General features: G+C 40.9%; 1 protein-coding gene across 1 annotated transcript in view; it reads left to right on the top strand.

Annotated features, from left to right (window-relative positions):
- The first annotated feature begins 349 nt into the window (after positions 1 to 349).
- Gpm6b (glycoprotein M6B) overlaps positions 350 to 19,993 on the top strand; it is a 134,430-nt gene continuing 114,786 nt past the window's right edge. The window contains exon 1 of the mRNA XM_042680496.1: positions 350 to 511. Within this exon, the coding sequence (XP_042536430.1) occupies positions 508 to 511 (4 nt within the window). The 5' untranslated portion in view covers positions 350 to 507. The remainder of the gene's footprint in view (positions 512 to 19,993) is intronic.

The following is a 19,993-nucleotide window of genomic DNA, read 5'->3' as shown; positions in this document are numbered from 1 at the left end:
CACTCGGCGCTTGGCATCAGTTTCTTTTATCTGTATAATGGGTGGTGGCTAAAACCACAAAGCAGCTTCCAGCTTGGGGATCCTAAAATCCCACTGCCCTCTTTCCCCATTGTTCCACAAGCACCTTAGACTTCTTTGCGCCCCCCCACCCCCGCCCCCAGGGCTCATGTCTGGGTCACGGAGAAAGCCTTAGGCTTGGTAGGCGGTGCAGTCTGCCTGCTGCCCCCAGTGGGGCCCTCGCTCCGGGCGCACAAAGCCCCCGGCGCTGACGTCAGGGCCCCTCTCGGCGTGGCCGGCCCCCAGTGCAGGCGGAGCCGCGGCGCGCTCCCACCCCAAGCAGGAGCACGGAGCCAGCGGTCAGCCCCAGCGCAGCAGCCCAGCGCAGCCTACCGGGAGCCCAGCCCGCGCACGCGCCCGCCACACCTGCAAACTTGTGCCACGGGTTCTGTCCGTCCCCAGGGAACCCGAGCGCCCGCAGCCCGCGCCCCACCCCGCCTGCTTCCAGCCATGGGTAAGCGAGCGCGCGCTGGCACTATGCCACGGCCACAGCTATGGCCTCACTCCCCCACCAGGGAGGGACACTCCCCGTCCAGGGGCCCGCCCTGTCCCTCCCCCTGTTCAGGTAGCACCTGATCAGCCACCTCTGTGACCTGTTCCAGTGCTGTTCCAGTCCGGGGCGGGAGTGGAGGGGTGGGAGGGGGGGCGAAGATGAGCGGGACGCTGCGCAGGTGTGTGGAATGCCCTAGTGCACCTCCCCGCCTCATCTTGGGGACATCCTCGCTCTGGCTGTACCTAGGCTACATCCCATGTGTGCAAAACATCGGAGCTTGGGAGGAGGGCCCCCGCAAAGGGTTGCGAGGAGAGCATACCGAACGTGTCCGGCTGCAGGGCTCCTGCTTTATGTCAAGGGTAGCAAGGAGTTGCTGGCCCATTTCCCGGGACGATCGTCCGGTCACTGTCCCAGCCTGCGCCGCCGCCTCCGCTCTTCTCCTTCACCCACGTGGAACGCACCCGTTTCCTTCAACCTGGGGTCTTCTCAGAGCTTCGATTGGAGCCCTAATCCGTGAAAGCAAGAAATCGGGAGGGGAGGGGTTAGGGGACAGGATGGGACAGAGGGGACAGTCTCTGTTCTTTGTCCCTTTCTTCCAACTATTGAAACGCCACCGCCCAGGCACAGGTACATGGGGTGTGAGGCAGCTTGAGGTGCAATCGGGGAGATCTACTAGCGACGGCCACGAACTCAATTCAGGAAGGTGAAAATCACCAGTGTGTGTGTGTGTGTGTGTGTGTGTGTGTGTGTGTGTAAGAGAGAGAGACACACACACACACACAGAGAGAGAGAGAGAGAGAGAGAGAAGCGGCGGCAGTAGGATCCTTTCTGTCACGTCCTAACGCCCCAAAATGCTGGCGTCAGCAACGTGTCATTACACGGGAACTCTGTGGGGAGGAAATTAACCTAATTCTGTACCAACGCTGGGAACGTCTGAGGTATACCCTTCTCTAGTGACATGCAACTCCAGTCAGGGTGCCAGGAAGATCTCGAAGAACAACTCTGAAATAGGTGTGCTTATCTAGTGTGGGTTAGTGGTAAGTGTTTGGGAATTGCCTGTCCCCGCCCCCACCCCACCCCACTCCCATTTATCTCCTCTCTCTTCCATTCATTCCACTATTAAGATCCTAGATAATCAAGACACTGAGATCTGAGGATCACGGTTCGAAGCCAGCCGCAGCAGAAAAGTCCCTGTGAGACTCTTATCTCCAATTAGCCACTCAAAAGCTGGGAAGTGGCACTGTGGCTCAAAAGGGTAAAGCACTAGCCTTGAGAAACAAACAGAGCTCAAGGACAGCACCCAGGACCTGAGTTCAAGCCTCAGGACTGGCCAAAAAAAAAAAAAAGAAAATAAAAATAAAACTTTGACCAAAGAGATAGGAAGGAGGGCATGTTATTTAACAGGAACCTGAGAGAATTTTATAGCGTTGAGGGTTCTTTCTTCACTTTTTTCTTTCTTAAAACTTACTAAGATGAAAACTTGAGAGGAAACAAATCCCCTCTCCTAATCTTCTCAAAGTCAAGTGAGAGCCAGAATATGAATCTTGCTTAGAAAAGGCAGAATTGACAAGCCTGTAGCTCTGGCTTCTACTTCTTCTAATGCCTACCTGTAAATAGTCAAATCTCTCTGGTTCCTCTTTAAGTAAGGCTCATACATAAAAGTCAGATGGTCTTTGTGGGTCAGCTTGTGGCTGCTTTGGCAAAAGTTGTTACAGATGTAGTAATTCCACAGAAGTACAAGAGTAAGGAAAGCCATTTGCAAACTGTCCTAAAATATATTGCTGGTGTTTGAATGCCAGACATTTCGATTCGTATGTTGAATTTGAGCATAGAATTACATGGAGACCTTCTTCACAATGGCTTTTACAATACTCTGGGCTTAATTGTGGGTGGGCTTTATTTTTAAATAGGTGCAGAAGGTAGATGCACTTCTCATGAAGCAAATATCCAAGCCAGGGGCCTGTTCTCAAGGAAGTACTTTGTGTCTTGGACATTTATTGGTTCTACACTTTAATTGCCAATTTATGTTAATTTGTGCATATTTCACTGGTTCTGGAAGTAGCCTTGGTTTTAGTTTGTAGTTTTATATTAAAAAGAAACTTTCCTTCATGCCAGATTTCCTTTAGAGTCTTAGTAAATACACGACAGGGCCATGAACTGGTTTTATTTTTCCAGATGTATTTCATTACCAATCATACCCTTATGAATGTTTTAATTACAATGACTTAATGTTGGGAAAACTCTCAGCATTGGTCTATTGAGTTGGTTCAGTTGTGTACATCACTGGTGAAATGAATGAGGATTGTAAAATAAAATCCCCTTTGGATCCCCACTTTCAGGTATTCAGAAATATTTACAAAATAAGATGGTGTGTATAAGTCTATCTTTCAGTGCTACTTAAAAGAAAATATTATTGAGCTGCTGGTTATTCAGCTTAAAATATCATATGCATATAATTTACATATTTAAGTGTATGAGTTTTAGTGCAACTAGTGAGAGTATAACTATCACTACTAGTTAATATTAGAATATTTTCATCACCCTCAAAAGAAATCTTGTACTCATTAGCAGTCATTCCTCATTCTCCCCAGCCCCTAGCAACCACCTACTTTTGTGTCTGTGGATTTGCCTTTTCTGGATATTTTATGGAAATAGAATGAGCCAAGTAATGTTTGAAGTATGTTAAATGGTCCAGTTTCTTTGTTTTGCACAATAGGAAGATGTCCATGTATTTGTATGCAGTTCACTACCTAAATGACTGTGCTGAAACGCATTGCTTCTCTAGTGGAAGGGTCCTTGAATCAAAGTCATGCCCTGTCCGCATCAGCCTTTCTCTGGTTTTATCTGAAAAGTACCCAGCGTGGTTAGTTGGCTAAGAGTTCTATTGTTTTATTCATCTGCCTGAAGACATAGTCACTTAAAAGTTTTAGTACATTAACATTTTATTGGGGGAGCAGTATTTGGACTTGAAATAAGCACCTCATCCATTGTAGGCAAGTTCTCAACCCTTTTTTGCTTTATTTTCCATACTATATCTCAAGGTTTTCCCCCTACAGATGGCCTCAAAGTTCTATCTTTCTACCTAAGGCTGGGATGACGGTCTGTGATCCACCAACCATACCAAGCTATTTTTGTTGAGATGGAGGTGTCAAACCACCGTCCTGCATATCTCTGCCTTCTGAGGAACTGGAACTACAGGTGTTAGCCCTGATACCTGGTCGCAATAACTTCTCTCTCTCTCTTTTTTTTGCCAGTCCTGGGGCTTGAACTCAGGGCCTCAGCACTGTCCCCGAGCTTCTTTTGCTCAAGGCTAGCACTCTACCACTTAAGCCACAGCACCATTTCTGGCTTTTGCTGTTTATGTGTTAGTGAGGAATTGAACCCTGGGGCTTCATACACAAGCACTCTACCACTAAGCCACATTCTCAGACCCACAGTAACTTCTTATAAGGCATTTGTGGAATACCCTTTCACTATGGTTCATATACTTCAGAAGAAATGCTAATTTCCTTTCCTTAGCTACTAAGAATTTTAAATGAAATCATATGCATAAAATCAAAATAGTTCTTTTGACTCATTTTATAGTAAGGAAGATTTTTTTTATTTTTGTTGTGTTTTTTAAAAAATATTATTTTCTTTAAGTAGTTGTTCAAAGGAGTTGTCATTGAACAGAACAGTTTATGAATGCAGTGCCTCTTGATCAATGTCTCCCCTTTTTTTGTTGTGTTTTTGAGACAAGTCTTCCTTTGTTGCCCAGGCTGGCCTTGAACTCATGGGCTCACGTGATCTTATATCAGCCTTCCAAGGAGCTTGTGGACCACAAGCTCAAGCCTCCACATTTGGCTAAAATAGGAAGTTTTCATGACTATACAAATCAAATCACTTAATGAAAGAGAATTTTTAAAATACTGGTTTAATGGTGTTACCGGGCAATCTCGAAAGACACCTGATTCAGTGGCCCTGGACAGGACCTGGGTTTTCTAACATGCTCCAGGTACTGTTAATGTTGCTGCTGGTTATGCTCCAGGAAATAGAGGAAAATCCCTGCAAGCCCCAGAGATCCGGTTCCTGCCCAGCTTGTCCCTAACTTGTTGTGTGATGGAGGATAAATCACTCTCACTTCTTAACTCCTTTCCTATCTTTCTAAAAAGGTGAAATTCCTTCTTTGGAGATCTACAAGTATGTAATTTAGAAAAAAAGAAATGAGAGAGTAATGTTATGCTCGGAAAAACATGAGCAAACAGCTCCCTAATTGTTTAAACACTGGCTCCATGAAAGCTGCAACACAGGCATCATTTGTAGTTGGGTTAAATGCTGGCACCTGCTATGTGCCCTCCTATAGGATGATTGGCTCTTCCTCAAGGCAAGTGGTAAAGGAAGCCATCCTGTGTATCCTCTAACACTTTCAGCTTTCGCCTCTTCCCTGAACTCTTTAGAGCTGTCTGTATCAGAGAACTTTTCCTGACCTCACACCCAAGACCAGAGGCTGTGATCAAAAGAAAGCACTGAAGGACCATACTTGCAACTTTTGGTTCAGGAGGTTTTCTCTGGAATTCAGATGTAATTGGAGACAAAAAAACGTGGTATCCTAGCGAATAACTGGGCAGGAAGTGGTCTCAGCATGGGTTAGCCAGCCTCTCTCACAGTCTAAAGGTCTCATGTGGAGCGTGCCACTGGTCTTGAAGAGCATTCCTTTCAAAACAGGCTGAAATATTGAGTGAACCAGTGAATGCGCTGATGGCTGTTTGTGACAAACAGGAAGCAATTAATTCTTTATGTATTTTTGCTCTAGCAAAAGTTGTTACCCAAACCACTTGGCCCCTCCTCATTGGGACCAAGCTGTGGGGTGGTTTATTGAAAATGCCAAAGTGGTGATTCATGTGTCCTAATATTTTAGTTAACTCTAAGTGTGAATTCATTGAGATGTTGTTGCAAAGTCAAGTCCTTTGCTGTGAATGTGAGGTCCTGATTGGAGTTTATTGAAGCTTTTTTCTAACATGAATCACAGTCAACACCCATTGGCTTCTTAAATCCATTTTGAGATTCTCTTAAAGGAGAATAAGAAACTAAAGGCACTGGGAACGAATCTATGCATAATCCTTTTATATCTTCTACCCCACTCCCTGTAAGTCTTTCAAAATTGTCCAAGCTATAATATTTGGCATCTATTTCCCAAGTGACTGACTTTTGTTAAGACTTTCCAAAGAAGTGGACCTGGTTTTCAAAAAAGAAAAACTTTCTTTTAGTACTCATATTCTATTAGTTTATGTAATATCAAATGACCTTTCATCATCGTGATAAATACAACTAGCATAAACAGATTCGAGAACAAAGAATCTTTTTTTTATGTGTGTGATGGGGAGGTTACTGGGGCTTGAAATCAGGCCTTGCTCTGTCCCTTAGTTTTTTTGTTTTTTTGGTTTTTGTTTTTGCTTAGAGTTGGCACTCTACCACAGTGAGCCACAGCTCTACTTCTGGCCTTTTGGTAGTTAATTGGAGATAAGAATCTCACAGACTTTCCTGCCTGGGCTGGCTTCAAACCACGATCCTCAGATCTCAGCCTTTTGAGTAGCTAGGATTACAGACATTAGTCTCCAGTGCATGGCTCAGAGGTCTCTTAAGTACCTGATTCAGCTGGTAGGAGAATTAGTTCAGACATCTTAGAGAAAAAAATCTCCTGGAACCACATTATGTGGATAGTAGTCAATGTGGTTTAAAAACAGTGGAGGATACTAGGTAACTATGTGGGGTACATTAGGTGAAATTACAGTTTCTATTTTATGTTAGAACCATTCCACTCATTTGATAATTGTGACAAGATTTTTCTGTTTAAATACCAAATTTATCAAGAGTAGAGATTATTTTACTCATTGTATTCCAGTATTCATTTGAAGGATTGGCATGTTGTAATTGCTCTACAGATACTGGTTTAAAAAAACACATGTGGATTTTATCACATAATGCAGTTTATGCAGGTCTGTATTATAAATGTATATATTTCAGTGTATGTGAAAATAGAGCTTACAAACTGATAATTAAATAGGACAAATGACATGACTATTCTTTAATAATATTGATACTTTCAGTGAAATTTTTCACTGAATGACCGAATTTTCCCTCTTGATGTCACTTTAGAAGTAATTGGATCACTTCAGGTGCATTAGGTATATTAGGGTTCAATAAGTGCCCATCATGGTGCCACATAGGTACCATGTGCTGATCGAAGCCTACGTTTCTGTGTTCCTCTTACCTACCTGTTGCCCAGGAGACTCTCAAAGGAAGATGAGCCCCATTCCTGTATGCTGAGAACCATGAAGAAGAAGCAAAGAAAGAAAAATAACTAAGCAATGCTGGGTGCTGGTGCCTCAAGCCTGTAATCCTAGCTACTCATAAGGCTAAGATCTGAGGATTGAAATGATCCAGGGCAGGAAAGTCTGTGAGACTCTTCAATTAGTCACCAAAAGCAGAAATGGAGCTGTGGCTCAAGTGGTAGTGTTCCAATCTTGAGTAAAAAGTCTAGACAGTGCCCAGGTCCTGAATTCAAGCCCTAATACCCAGTACTGGCGTGCGTGAACGTGTGCGCGCGCACGCGCGCACACACACACACACACACACACACCTGTTATCAAGCAAGACCTGCTATCAGATAATCAGTTATTTCACAAAGGCTTATAAATAGTTATAATAGGCATGCTGTAAGGTCTTGGAGGAAAACAAAAACCAATATCTAAGGACAAAAGGTGGAGCAAGGCAGTATTTTAGAGGGGTTTCCTGAAGAGGAAGATGCATCTGAGCTGTCTTGAACTATTGCCAGATGCTTGTACAGATGTGTGTAAATACAGGAGCCATGACAAAAGCTTTTGGGTGGAGATTTTGAGGAGTTGAAAATGGTCTGAGGTGGGCAAATGTGGAGAAGAGAGGCCAGACAGTGGATCATTACTTTGTTGACCCTAACAAAGTATAGAAGGAATTCTCAAAAGGGTGAAAGCTTGTGACTTTGGTGAAGCCTCCACTGGAAACTTGTATCTGAGTTGTGTTGAGTAGATGTGAAGGATTGGGATAATCTGAGAAAGAGAGATATTGGAAGTTAACAGGTTTATTGGTAGGATCCAGAAAATAATTGGCCCCAGACATAGCAAAGAGGGAGTATGGGGATAGTGGAAAGGAAGAGCTGATAAGTGGAATGAAAGTCAGATGCAAGTAACAAATTCTAGTTGATTGCAAATGGACACATAGAAATGAATCTTTTACAAATTGCTTGAAGTCTGGTATATTGTGTTCTCTCTTTCAAGGATAGAGAAGGAAGTATGAACTTTTGGGATCAAAAGAGATACAAGTGAACTTTGATACGATTCTAGAAGGGTGTAAGTTGAAGTCCTATCCTAGTCTGTTTGCTTTTTAACTTGAAAAGTGGCATGATTTCTTTTGTAAATATTTGTAAGAATTCACCCATGCAGTTCTTTATGTTTAATATTTTCTTTGTGGGAATGTTTTTTAACTTAAAAATTATATTTCTTGAAGCCAGATGCTAGTGGTTCATACCTATAATCCTAGCTACTCAGGAGGCTGAGATCTGAGGACCTTGGTTTAAAGCCAGGCATGGGCAGGAAAGTCCGTGAGACTCTTATGACCAATTAGCTACCAACAAAAGCTGGAAGTGGAGCTGTGGCTCAAGAGATAGAGCACTAGCCTTGTTCACAAAAGCTCAGGGACAGCACCCGGGCCTTGAGTTCAAGCCCCAGGACTAACATGCATGCATGGATGTATGTATATGCACATTCCGCCCCCCCCCACAAACACACTTACATTTCTTGAACATATATAGGACTATTGATACTTATATTTTGTTTCCTTTTGGGTAAGTTGTATTTTTGAAGGACTTTGTCCATTTTATTTTATTTTTTATTGTGAAAATATTGTACAGAGGGGTTACAATGACATGGGCAAAGTAATGAGTACATTTCTTATCAAGCATTGTAGCCTCCTTCTTTGTTTCCCCTTCCCATTCCTTCCCATCCTCCCCCCGTCCCCCTACCCAATCCTCTTTCCCCCCCACCAAAGTTGTAAAGTTCGTTTTCGACATAACGACTTGTACGTCTCATTGTTGCACTGGGTCCACCTGTATCCCTATTTAAACGATTTGTTTTTTTCCTTCCCCTCCACAAATTATAGCAACATCAAATACAGTGAAAGCAGGGGTTATACTGTGGGGGAGGGGACTTTGTCCATTTTAATCTAAGTTATTTAACTTATTGGCATAAAGTTCATAATCTTACATCTATTTAATCTTATTCATAGACCTTGTACATGACTAATGATATAGGTATCTGTGTTATATTTTTGTAACCTATCTTTCAATTTTTATTTTGTTTTGTTTTGTCTTGTTTTGAAACAAGATCTTAGTCTGTAGCCCAGCTAGTCTGGAACTCTCTATGTAGCTGAGGCTGATCACATACTTGTGATCCTCCTACCTCAGTCTTCAGAGTGCTGAGATTATGGACATGTACCACCAAACTTGGCTTTGAACTGTAATAGCTTTATATATTATAATTATATCTAGCAGAAAATGATTCATTCTTTGATGTCAAATGTGTAAATCATCTCAATAAGCAGCGAACCATTTCCTGGAAATAAGAGTGCCTGGTTTTCCTTGGTACCTTGAATGCTTACTGTACTTTCTCTATGAAAGGATTGAGTCTATGAAGTTTGTTTTGCTTACTAAAACCATTTTCATGGTCTTCCCATCTCTTCATTAAGTAGAAAGACATGAAGGATTTAATCACATCCTTAATTACTATGATAGCCTTTCTGTATTTAGAATTCATCTTCTTAACTATAATCAAATCTTACTCAGATGAAGCTTTTAAGGCATCCTTCCTGGAAGTTCTGTCCTTATAATATGTGGTCAGATGTTTGGTAGTTTACTCCCATGTGTTTGAGAGGCGCAAGAGTTGGATGGGACAGGACTGATTTCCCCCTTGTTGCTTGCAGAGCCTTTCCCTATAGCCCCTGATCTGTCTGCTCTTCAGATGTGCCTTAACCCCACCCCCAAATGGAGACCACAAGTCACTGTTTACCCAGACATCTGGTCACCCTTTCAAAAGAGTGCTAGTGTAGAAAAGAGATGCATCAGGAAAGAAGGTCAGGAAAAGCGTAGCAAATTTGCTGTTTTGTATGTGCATCAAGTCACTGTACATCATCTCTCTGAAAAGGCTGTTTCAATGGTGGATTTTAAAATGGGAGCCAAAATTCAGACATCTGTTCCTTCGCACAGTGAGCAAAGAATGAAGGTATAATTAGCAAAGTAATTCAAATACTTAAGATAACTTGATGCAGCCTTTTATTTTGTATTTTCCTTTTCGTTTTCCCATTTGGCATATTCTGACAGTTTCCATGGTAAGTAGAACAGAATTCAGAACACTAAAAGGACACATTTCCATTGCAGGAATTATTACCATTTTGTAAAACCATTGTACTGGATTACCAAAAACTGTTTGGAGCTCTTTATAGGGTGATAGCTTGTCACAAATATTTTAAGATGTTTTTATAAGAGGTATGAATATATCAAAATCATTAAAATTTTGTTATGGAAATAAAATATGTATACAAAAGTGAGCAGATCATAAAGCATACAGCATGACTGTTTTATATAAATGCTTAAGAAGCAGAACATGAGCCAGGCACTGGTGCTTACGCCTGTAATCCTAGCTACTCAGGAGGCTGAGAAGTGAGGATTGTGGTTCAAAACCAGCAGGTAAGTCTGTAAGACCCTTACTTCCAATTAATAACAAAAAAATGCAGAAGTAAATCTGTGGCTTGAGTGGGTAGAGTGTTATCCTTGAGCAAAAAAGCTAAGGGATAGGGGCCAGACGCTGAGTTGAAGCCCCAGTACCAGCTAAATATATAAGTGTAAATAAATAAATAAATATACATTCTATCTATTTACCGAATATTTATTGGCTGAGTAGTGATAGAAGGAGAATCAACATATGATTTTTCTAGCCAGGTGCCAATGGCTCATGCCTGTAATCCTAGCTACTAGGAGGGTAAGAACTGAGGATCGCAGTTCAAAGCCAGCTTGGGTAGGAAAGTTCTTGAATCTATTCTCTTCAATTAACCACCAAAAAAACTGGAAGTGGCACTGTGGCTCAAGTGGCAGAGCACTAGCCTTGAGCTTAGGGACAGTGTCCAGGTTCTGAGTTCAAGCCCCAGGAGCAGAGGGTGTATGCACTTGCATGCAAAGATGTGATTTTCCTGGTTTGTAAATTATTTTTGTACTTCTATGTATTCACTGTAGTATTTCACACATTTATATGTTGCATTTTGATCTAATTAACCACTCTATTGCTTTTCCTCTTCTTTCTTCCTTGTCCCCCTACTCCCTACTTTTTTGTGTGTTTGTGTGTCAGTCTTGGAGCCGAAGTAAATCTGTGGCTTGAGTGCGTAGGAACCCTAGATGGTGAGCCAAAGTGACAGGTGGTATTTTTACTTAACCCAAACATTGACATTTATGAGAAAAGAAAAATCCTCAATATATTAACATGTGACTTTAGAAAACTACAGCCTGATTTGCATCATTTCAAACCCAAGTCGACATTTAAGATGCAAATTTCTAGCTAAAAGAGAAAAAGACCAATTTTCCACTAATATCTTTAAGTGATGCAGCTAAGGTAACTCAAGAAAAGATTTCTTCAGTTCAAGTGCTATTTCCATGTTTGGTGATGTTACTTGGGAAAATGAAAATTTCCAGGTCAATTCAAGATTACCAAGTTTCCCTCAGTAACTTAATGGAACACTTCTTGTGGAATATTTTACATAGCTGGTCACTCTGCAAAGAGGAGACAGAACACTTAGGCTATAGCAAGATCTTGATTTATTCCAGAAAGCAGTGTATTCAGCCATCAAATGAGATTATGTGTGCAACTCTACTTGTTACTTCACAGAAATATTCTTATTCCTCAACAAGGCCTCAAATATTTATTTGAGAGCACTAGGATTCCAACATGTAATTTTTCTAAAACATATCTTTGGAAGTATATATTTTTTGGTGAAGATACTGGGGTTTGAATTTAGGGCTTGCATACTTGTCCCTTAGATTCTTCCCCAGGGTTGGTGCTCTACCACATGAGCCATACCTGCACTTCTGGATTTTTGGTAGTTAATTGGAGATAAAAAAAAAAAAAGTTTCACAGACTTTTCCCTGCAAGCTAGCTTCAAACCACAATCCTCAGATCTCAGCCTCCTGAGTAGCTAAGCTTACAGGTGTGAACCGACAGCCCCTGCCTAATTATTCTTAAATATATTTATAGTGTTGTAACGGTACACACTTTCAATTGGTTCCTCTTGCTTTAATTATGTTGGATTCATCTTGCATAATTTTACATACTGAGACTTCTAAATAAACTGAAGTGTTATTTTAAAATTATTTATGCAAAAATATTAAGCATTGATGAACTTTATTTGAAATAAAAATAGTAATATTCTTTGAGGGTAAAGTTAATAAAAGGAAACCTAGTTCCTTGATTTCCTAGAATTAAGGGTTTATCCTAATATAAAACAGCAAATATTTAGAATATTATTTATCATAAAATTTAATTACATTTGAAAGCAGGTAAAAGTAATAGGCAAAACCCAGAGCTGCATAGTGGCCAGTCAAGAAACTGTCTTCTAGGTTTGAGTGCCTATCCAGCAACACAAGGCCCTGAGTTCAAATCCCAGTATAGGAAGAGAAAAATGCAAGAAAGAAAGAATGAAAAAAAAGAAAGAAGTAAGAAGGAAAATTTGACCTCTGTTAACCATTCCCTGCAGTTGAAGAGGTTAATTTCTAAATAAGGAAGTAAAAGGAGTAGAAAAGTTAAGAAAGTGATGATGATGTAAGAAGGTAGGTCCCACTGTAAATTGCCTGCCCAAGAAATTTTCTGTGTATTCATTCTCACAAGCAAATGTCTCTATACATGACAGAAGAAATGTCTGCTGTCTGTCTTGTGATGATCATAGTTGGCTACCCCAATATCTGGGGAGAAAGAAGATGCTACAGCCGAAGCCTGGTCTCTGAATGTGCACAGTGGCTGTGATATTGCTGCTTTTCTTTTGTTGATATCATCTGACTCATTTGAGGCCTAACTTGCTTTCCAACTAGCCAATTTTCCAACAGTCCCAGTACACACTCATTACCCAAGTACAACTGTTTGGATTTTTATTTTAATTTTTTGTGCTGGTCCTGGGGCTTGAACTCAGGGCTTGGGTACTGTCCCTGTGCTTCTTTTGCTCTAGGCTAGCACTCTACAACTTGAGCCACAGCTCTAGTTCTGGGTATTTGGGGATAATTTACTAGAGATAAGAATCTCATGGACTTTTCTGTCCAAGTTGGCTTTGAACTACGATCTTCGGATCTCAGCTTTCTGAGTAGCTAGGTTTACAAGTATAAGCTACTGGTACTAAGTGTAATTGTATGTACAGAGGCTAAACACATGGCCCTTATATGCCTATAGCCCCTTAGCCTTGAAGGAGAGCACATAATCTGATGGCACCTGTACCTACAAGCAAAGAAATTATGAGAAAGGCTAAAAGCAAGATGATAGAAACGAGTTCTTCTGGTAAGAGGGTACTGCTGATATTAGTCTGTGTTTTTTACCACAAATATGTGCACATATGCATTTTTGTCTTCTTTTACATAATCATTGGCTGTTTTAATGACTGTATTAGCAAATTTCAGGAATTCTTTATGTTTAATGTTGCTCCTTTTGCTAGTGAACATCTTGCTAAAATGTATTTAGTTGGGAACAAGCCGACCTTTTTGAAAGGCCATTTTCTGAATGTAGCAAATTATCATTGATAGTTTAATGCAACTAGGAGAATAGAGATGGGTGGGAATAAAATTGGTCAGAACCACCAATCGTGTCACAGATAAACCATAAATGTCAGCAACCATAATAACCTGATGAAACATCATTATTGCTTGCTACTTTCTTCTTCAGAAGCCTGGCTACACCGTCATAGGTGTCTGAAAATGAATTCAGACTTTGTTCAAATGCTGAAAAACTCTAGCCTCATATATTTGAGTCTCAAACACAAGGATTCATTTAATTGCTTCTATACACTTATTACCTGTAAGAAGTTATCTTTCTGGTCCTGGAAACAGGGTGTATATTTTATTGTTCCCATGGTAACTGTACTTAAATTTGTTAACTGGGCTTACTTGATTTAAAAATATCTACAGTTTGATTACTGTAAAAACCTCTATACATAATTTGTTCCCAAGCAGTGACTCACTTCTCATTTAACTGGCATAGTATGTCCTACTTTGGACATGGCAGTGACAAGGCTGCCTTCTTTTGTTTGTTTCTGTTTAGCTACCTATTCCAAAAACTTGGGTGGGGGGGGGGGTGGCAGCAGCGTAGGGAAGAGAGCTGCTTCCAATTGTGCATATCTCTTTTGTCCAGTTCTGCTGTTATGGAAACATTTCATTGGCAGAAAGTGACTGTATTTCTGTGTTTGTATCTTTGATGGCTCAGGCAAACTCCCTGGGTCACTGAGGGAATAAAATTATAGTTGAAGCCCAGAGACTCCTGCCTGAGGCGCCCTTCTTGATCAGTGTGTTGGATGCATCCCCCGCGAAGAGTGGGCCAGAGGAGCTGAGAGGCCTGCTGGGCCTTTCAGAGCCTATTGGGAGATGGATAAGTGGCAGATCCACTTCATTAGTAGGGACATTACAAATGCAAGAGAATGAGCTTTGACAATGCTTTAAGTTTAGGACAGAAGGACACTTTATCCTCTCTGGAGTCACTTTGAAGAAAACAGCGGCAGTGTCACTGGCTATGTTTTTGAAACTTAGTTTTATTGATTTGTTTATTTTTGCACTGATATTGGGGCTTGAACTCATGGCCTCATACTCTCTCTCTCTCTCTCTCTCTCTCTCTCGGTGTTTTGCTCAAGGCTGAATCTAACCTGAAGGCTGAACCTTACCATGAGATCAGTTGTACTATAATGATCTAGAAACACTGGGAGGACGAGGATTTAATATAATTGTCTTGAAATGTATTGATCCACTGATTTATTAATTAATTGATTTATGCATTGCGGAGGTTGGCCCTCAGGTTGGCAAGGCAGGTGCTCTGCCACTGAGCTACAGCTCAGCCCCTTGTTTTGTATGTGTCTTTTAACCACACGAACTTTTGGTTACAAATCTTTAATGCTTTTCATCCAATTAAAAGTACTAAAGTACATTCTTTCTTCACACTGCTCTAAGATGAGGCCAATGATTTTGCAGGTCTCATCTGTAGTTTTCTTCAGGCCAATATACAGAAATGAAGGAAACAGATTAAGCTGGAAATGTTTAATCTTCCACTTAAGTAGCCATATGGAGAGTGAGTTTTAAGTGGCTGTAAGCATATTAGATACAGCAGGTGATGAGGATCCTAGATGTCAGGTCCATCCTTCAACTGATAAACGTAAGAATTCATGCCCTTATCCAGCAAACCACCCCAGCTATTGCTTTCATTACCTGATTGAATTCTCTTTGCATTCACATTATTGGTTCTCCTGTTTAGAGGACTATTTTAATTAACTTTTTCAGATTTGAAATAATACTCATATTTTCTCAGTTATGCTTCTCAAAAGGATTGCTTTTCAAAGGCTTCCTATTCTCTAGGTTTTTTTAAAACTGAATTAGTGTAAGCACAAGCCTCCTGTAAACATCAAAATCATAGGGAATCAAAATAATGGAAGTCAGATGGCTCTGGGCGTTCAAATGGGTTTCTGCAATCTTGTTTGAGATGCTAATTAATAAAGCACTCTAAACTGTGACAACATGAAATGTTTGCTGACTAAACTCTAGAGATATTTTTCAGCAGTGGATTATATATCCACTGGAAAAACTGCAGAAAATCATTGTCATATTTTCTTTAAGCAGCGCTTTACAGAATGGCATTTTAGAAGTAGGCAGTCAGTATTTTGTGTTTTGCTCTTAGATTTCCTATGAATGAAGCCCACGATTAGTGTATCCTCACCTAACTTGGTGTTAGTTTTTTATGTACAAAAAGATAGGGCAAAGGAAATAATGCATATCCTTTAGGATTGGTGGCGCGGGGGGGTGGGGGGGGTGGGGGGGGGAGGGCTTGGGTGTCATCTTCCATGTCACAATTTGTGGCCATTGGTGAGTGAAAAATCACATTTATCTTAAAACATTTTTCTATTGAGTGCTAATGGCTCACCCTTGTAATCCTAGTTACTTAGGAGTCAGATCTGATGATCACAGTTCAAAGCCAACCCAGGCAGGAAAGTCTGTGAGACTCTCACCTCCCATGAACCACCAAAAAGACAAAAGTGAAGCTATGGCTCAAGTGGTAAAACACTAACTTTGAGTGAAAAAGCTAAGGGACAGTGCCCAGGCCCTGAATTCAACCCCCAAGTACTGGTCCACACACCAAAACAAAAATTTCCTCCTCGTTGGAGATGAACTCCATCCTCATTGTACAGGACATCGTGGAATGGTTTCTTTTCAGGAATTACTTTTGTTGACTTAGCACTATTTTGTGAGTCATATCTTCCACTCGACAGTAAATCCTACTCTGGTAATATTGCCAGGCAAGTACCCAGTAAAAGCGTGGAGTTGAAGCTTGTATAAGCCCCTTGGTGGTATTTTATTTCAATGGACCTTGAGATGGACTGATGAGCTGTTAAATGATCCCAGAGATGGAGCCTGGATTTGGAAGGGAATTGAGGTGGAAAAGGAATTGTCAGGGGCAAAAGTGACAGACCTTTTATAGCTTCTATTACTGCCTTCTCAATATGACACTCATTAGCCATTTTAAATTTGAATTAGAAAGAAAATGAAATTAAAGACAATTCTCTAGACACACAAAATCCTGAGTGGGTTACATGTGGCCAGAGGGTTGTCCAAGTACATTGGTCAAACAAATCCAGTAAATTTCCATTATCACAAAAAGTTACACCAATCAGCACTAGTCAGTAGGCATCTAAAAGAGAATTCATTATGCTCTAGCAAATACAAAGCTTGCGATGGAAGAAATTATTCTTTTCCAATTTGGGTCCTAAAGAGCTCCAACACCTAGTCTCTAATCACTGTAGGCTTCAGTGAATACATCAATACTCTAACTGTACACTTATTCATAGTGGTAAAATGGTGCTAACCTAGTGATCAGTTGTAATTGTGTGTTACACTATAAGAGTGACATGTTCAGTCGCAGTGCTGGATTTAAACACTAGTCACTGAAAATTACTTCTCTAGCCCTCGCTTTTCTTTGTTTTCCTTTCTTTTTTTTTCTTTGGTGGTCATGGGGCTTGAACTCAGGGCCCCAGCGCTGTCCCTGAGCTCTTTTTGCTCAAGGTTAGCACTCTACCACCTTGAGCCACAGGGCTACTTCCAGTTTTCTGGTGGTTAATTGGAAATAAGAGTCTCATAGACTTTCCTGTGCAGACTGACTTTGAGCCATGATCCTCAGATCTCAGCCTCCTGAGTAGCTAAGATTACAAGTGTGAGCCACTAGCACCCGGCTTTGATTTTCTTCTTTTTTTTGTGCTGATACTGGGGCTTGAACTCAGGACCTCATGCTCTTGCTAGCATTTTCTGCTCAAGGCTGGAAGAACTCTACTACTTGAGCCATACCTCCACTTTCAGCTTTTTGCTGGCTAACTGTAGATAAGTGTATCTTGGATTTTCCTGGGCTGGCTTCAAACTGGGATTATTAGATGCCAGTCTCCCCAAGTAGCTTGGATTACAGGCAAAAGCCACCAGTGCCTGACGAGGACTTGATTTTGTAATACAGAGATGAAGTACCTATTTTGTATGATTGGTAAATGGCTTCATATATGTAAAGTAATAGACCAGTAGTTAGCCTATGGAAACTAGTCAGTATTTTATGAAAACCTTCGGTTACAAACAATGTTTTCACCTTTCTAGTATTTTCCAGGTTTTTTTTCAGCCCCATGTAATAATGTCTGCAGAGATTTAAGTATGCCACGTTGTAGCCTGTCGATGTTAAGAAATCCTAAGGCAGCTTCTTCTACTGATCTTTATGTACTCACCTCCAAGTCATTACAATTCAGAGTCAAGCCCTTTACAGGGGCCAGGATTCTGTTGAGAAGGGTTTAAGCAAACCATGCAGGTGACTAGCATCCTGTTTGGGTGGAATGATTTTAACGTGAAGACAAAGGTAATGCCAAGACCTGTGTCCATATTCAGCATAGTTATCTATGCTTTCCTTTATGATGAAGGGACAAGGCGTACCACATCCTGTGCTTTTCAGCCCCATTGTGCACTGGCTTCACCTGGAGAGCTCTGGGACTGCTGGTGTCTGGTCTCATCCCCAGAGATTGTGGTGTTACTCTCTTGCATACTGTCTGAGCATGGAACAAGCAGCACATGAGCTCCACATGGTAATCTAATGTGCAACCAGGGTTGAAAAGCACTAGCCTAGCCTTAACCTAGTAATAAACAATGGCCACTTTTTCAAGTGTGGCCCAGATATTGACACTTAAAGAGCCCATATCAGCCTGGACAGAGGTAGTTGATGGTTTTACCAGGGACTTGTCCACATCTACATTTTTTTAGTTTTTAAAAAAAAAAAAACCTTTTTGAGACATAGTCTTACTATATAGCTTAGGCTGCCCTCAAACTTACAAACTTCCTTTGATCTTGCTGCCCCAGCCTACTGAGTGCTATGATTACAGATAAACTCCACAATACCTGACCCATGTCTGTGGTTTTATTAGTGATATGAACCCATGTCAAGAACATGAATCTGACCCACTAATGATGAAGTTAAGCTAGAAAGAGAGAGCAGATGCTGGAAGACAGGTGCTGAAGGCATTATTGATAGGTTTGAGGAAAAGATGGGTATAGCTAAGGGGAAGTCTCAAGAGGAAGAAAGAGAAAACCTCTTGATTACTTTAAATAAGATGAACTGAACATGTCTAGGATCTGGGGAGCTTAACTAAACAGCTGCAGGGGGAAGGAGTGAGTTAGGTTGACTGACAGCTGCAGGGGTTAAGAATGTCTCCTTGGAACCCAGTCTGGTACTTGAATCTGGCCTTCCTGTGTCTGCTGAGGTGATCCGGAGCATATTTCTTAACCTCTCTGAGCTTTATTCTCCTCCTCTACTTAGTGGGAATAAGAAAAAGCACCCACTTAATGATGGTAATTAGATGATTTATGTAAACAGCAATATCAAGCCCTGGCCCATACTCCACACTATGATTATAAATAATAAAGACATGATTAACATTAAGTTAGTCTTCATCATTCTCAGAATAATGAGGCTGCCCATGGTGCCAGCAAGATATGTTGCTGCATAAATAGAAGTATCACCAACGGCTGGTTAATAAGGTAAACTGGATGGAAGGTATAAGGAATATCTTCAATAATTTGGTAAATTTAAGAGTCGTAAAAATGGTTTTAAAAACTTATTGTCAGCACAGTACTATCTTAGTAATTGCAAATGAGATATTTTATTCATTTTCAACAAATATTTGTGTGCTAACTGTATATTTAGTAAGCCTGAAGTTTATTCTGTTCCTAAAGAACCTGCATAATTTTAAAAAGTATTCTGAAACAGACACTTCTTCCTTTTTTTTTGGTGGTCATGGGTCTTGAACTCAGGGCCTGGGCACTGTCCCTGAGCTGTTTCACTCAAAGCTAGTGCTCTACTTTGAACCACAGCACAACTTCTGGTTCTCTGGCAGTTAATTGGAGATAAGAGTCTCACAGACTTTCCAGCTTGGGCTGGCTATGAACTATTATCCTTAGTTCTCAGCATTCTGGGTAGCTAAGACTACAGGCATGAACCACCAGCACTTACTTCCTTTCTTTCTTCCTTCCATTCTCTCTTTCTTTCTTGTGATATTCCTAAGGCTTGACATCAGTGCCGGGTCATTGTTCCTGAGTTTCTTTTGCTCAAGACGTGCTCTACCACTTGAGCCACAGTGCCATTTCTGGCTTTTACTCAGTAGTATATTGGAGACAAGAGTCTCATGGACCTTCCTTCCCAGGCTGGCTTCAAAGTATGATCCTCAGATCTCAACCCCCTGAGTAGCTAGAATTACAAGTGTGAACTACCATGTATGCCGAACCAGAATTGATCAATTTAAAATTTTTGTTTATTCTGAATTTTAGATAGAGAAAAACTATAAAACATTACAAAGCTCCTTTATATCTTCACAAAGTTTTCCCCTAACATTAATAATTTACATACAGTGATCAGACTGGGAATGTCACTTGGGCACAATGCTGTTAACTAAACCACAGCATTTATTTAGTGTTGGCCACTTTTATTCTTCTAACAGGATCCAGTTCAGGATCCCATGTGATATTTAGTGGTCACATTTCCTTCTAGCAACCAGTGAGAGTTCCTCAGTTATTCCATGTCTTTTGACCTTGATTCTTCTCTCTCTCTCTCTCTCTCTCTCTCTCTCTCTCTCTCTTTC

The sequence above is a fragment of the Dipodomys spectabilis genome, unplaced genomic scaffold (assembly GCF_019054845.1).
Source record: "Dipodomys spectabilis isolate Male_0828 unplaced genomic scaffold, ASM1905484v1 ptg000061l, whole genome shotgun sequence".
Lineage (NCBI taxonomy): Eukaryota > Metazoa > Chordata > Mammalia > Rodentia > Heteromyidae > Dipodomys > Dipodomys spectabilis.
Note: the sequence above shows the minus strand (reverse complement) of the source record. Positions and strands in the feature narration are given on the sequence as shown.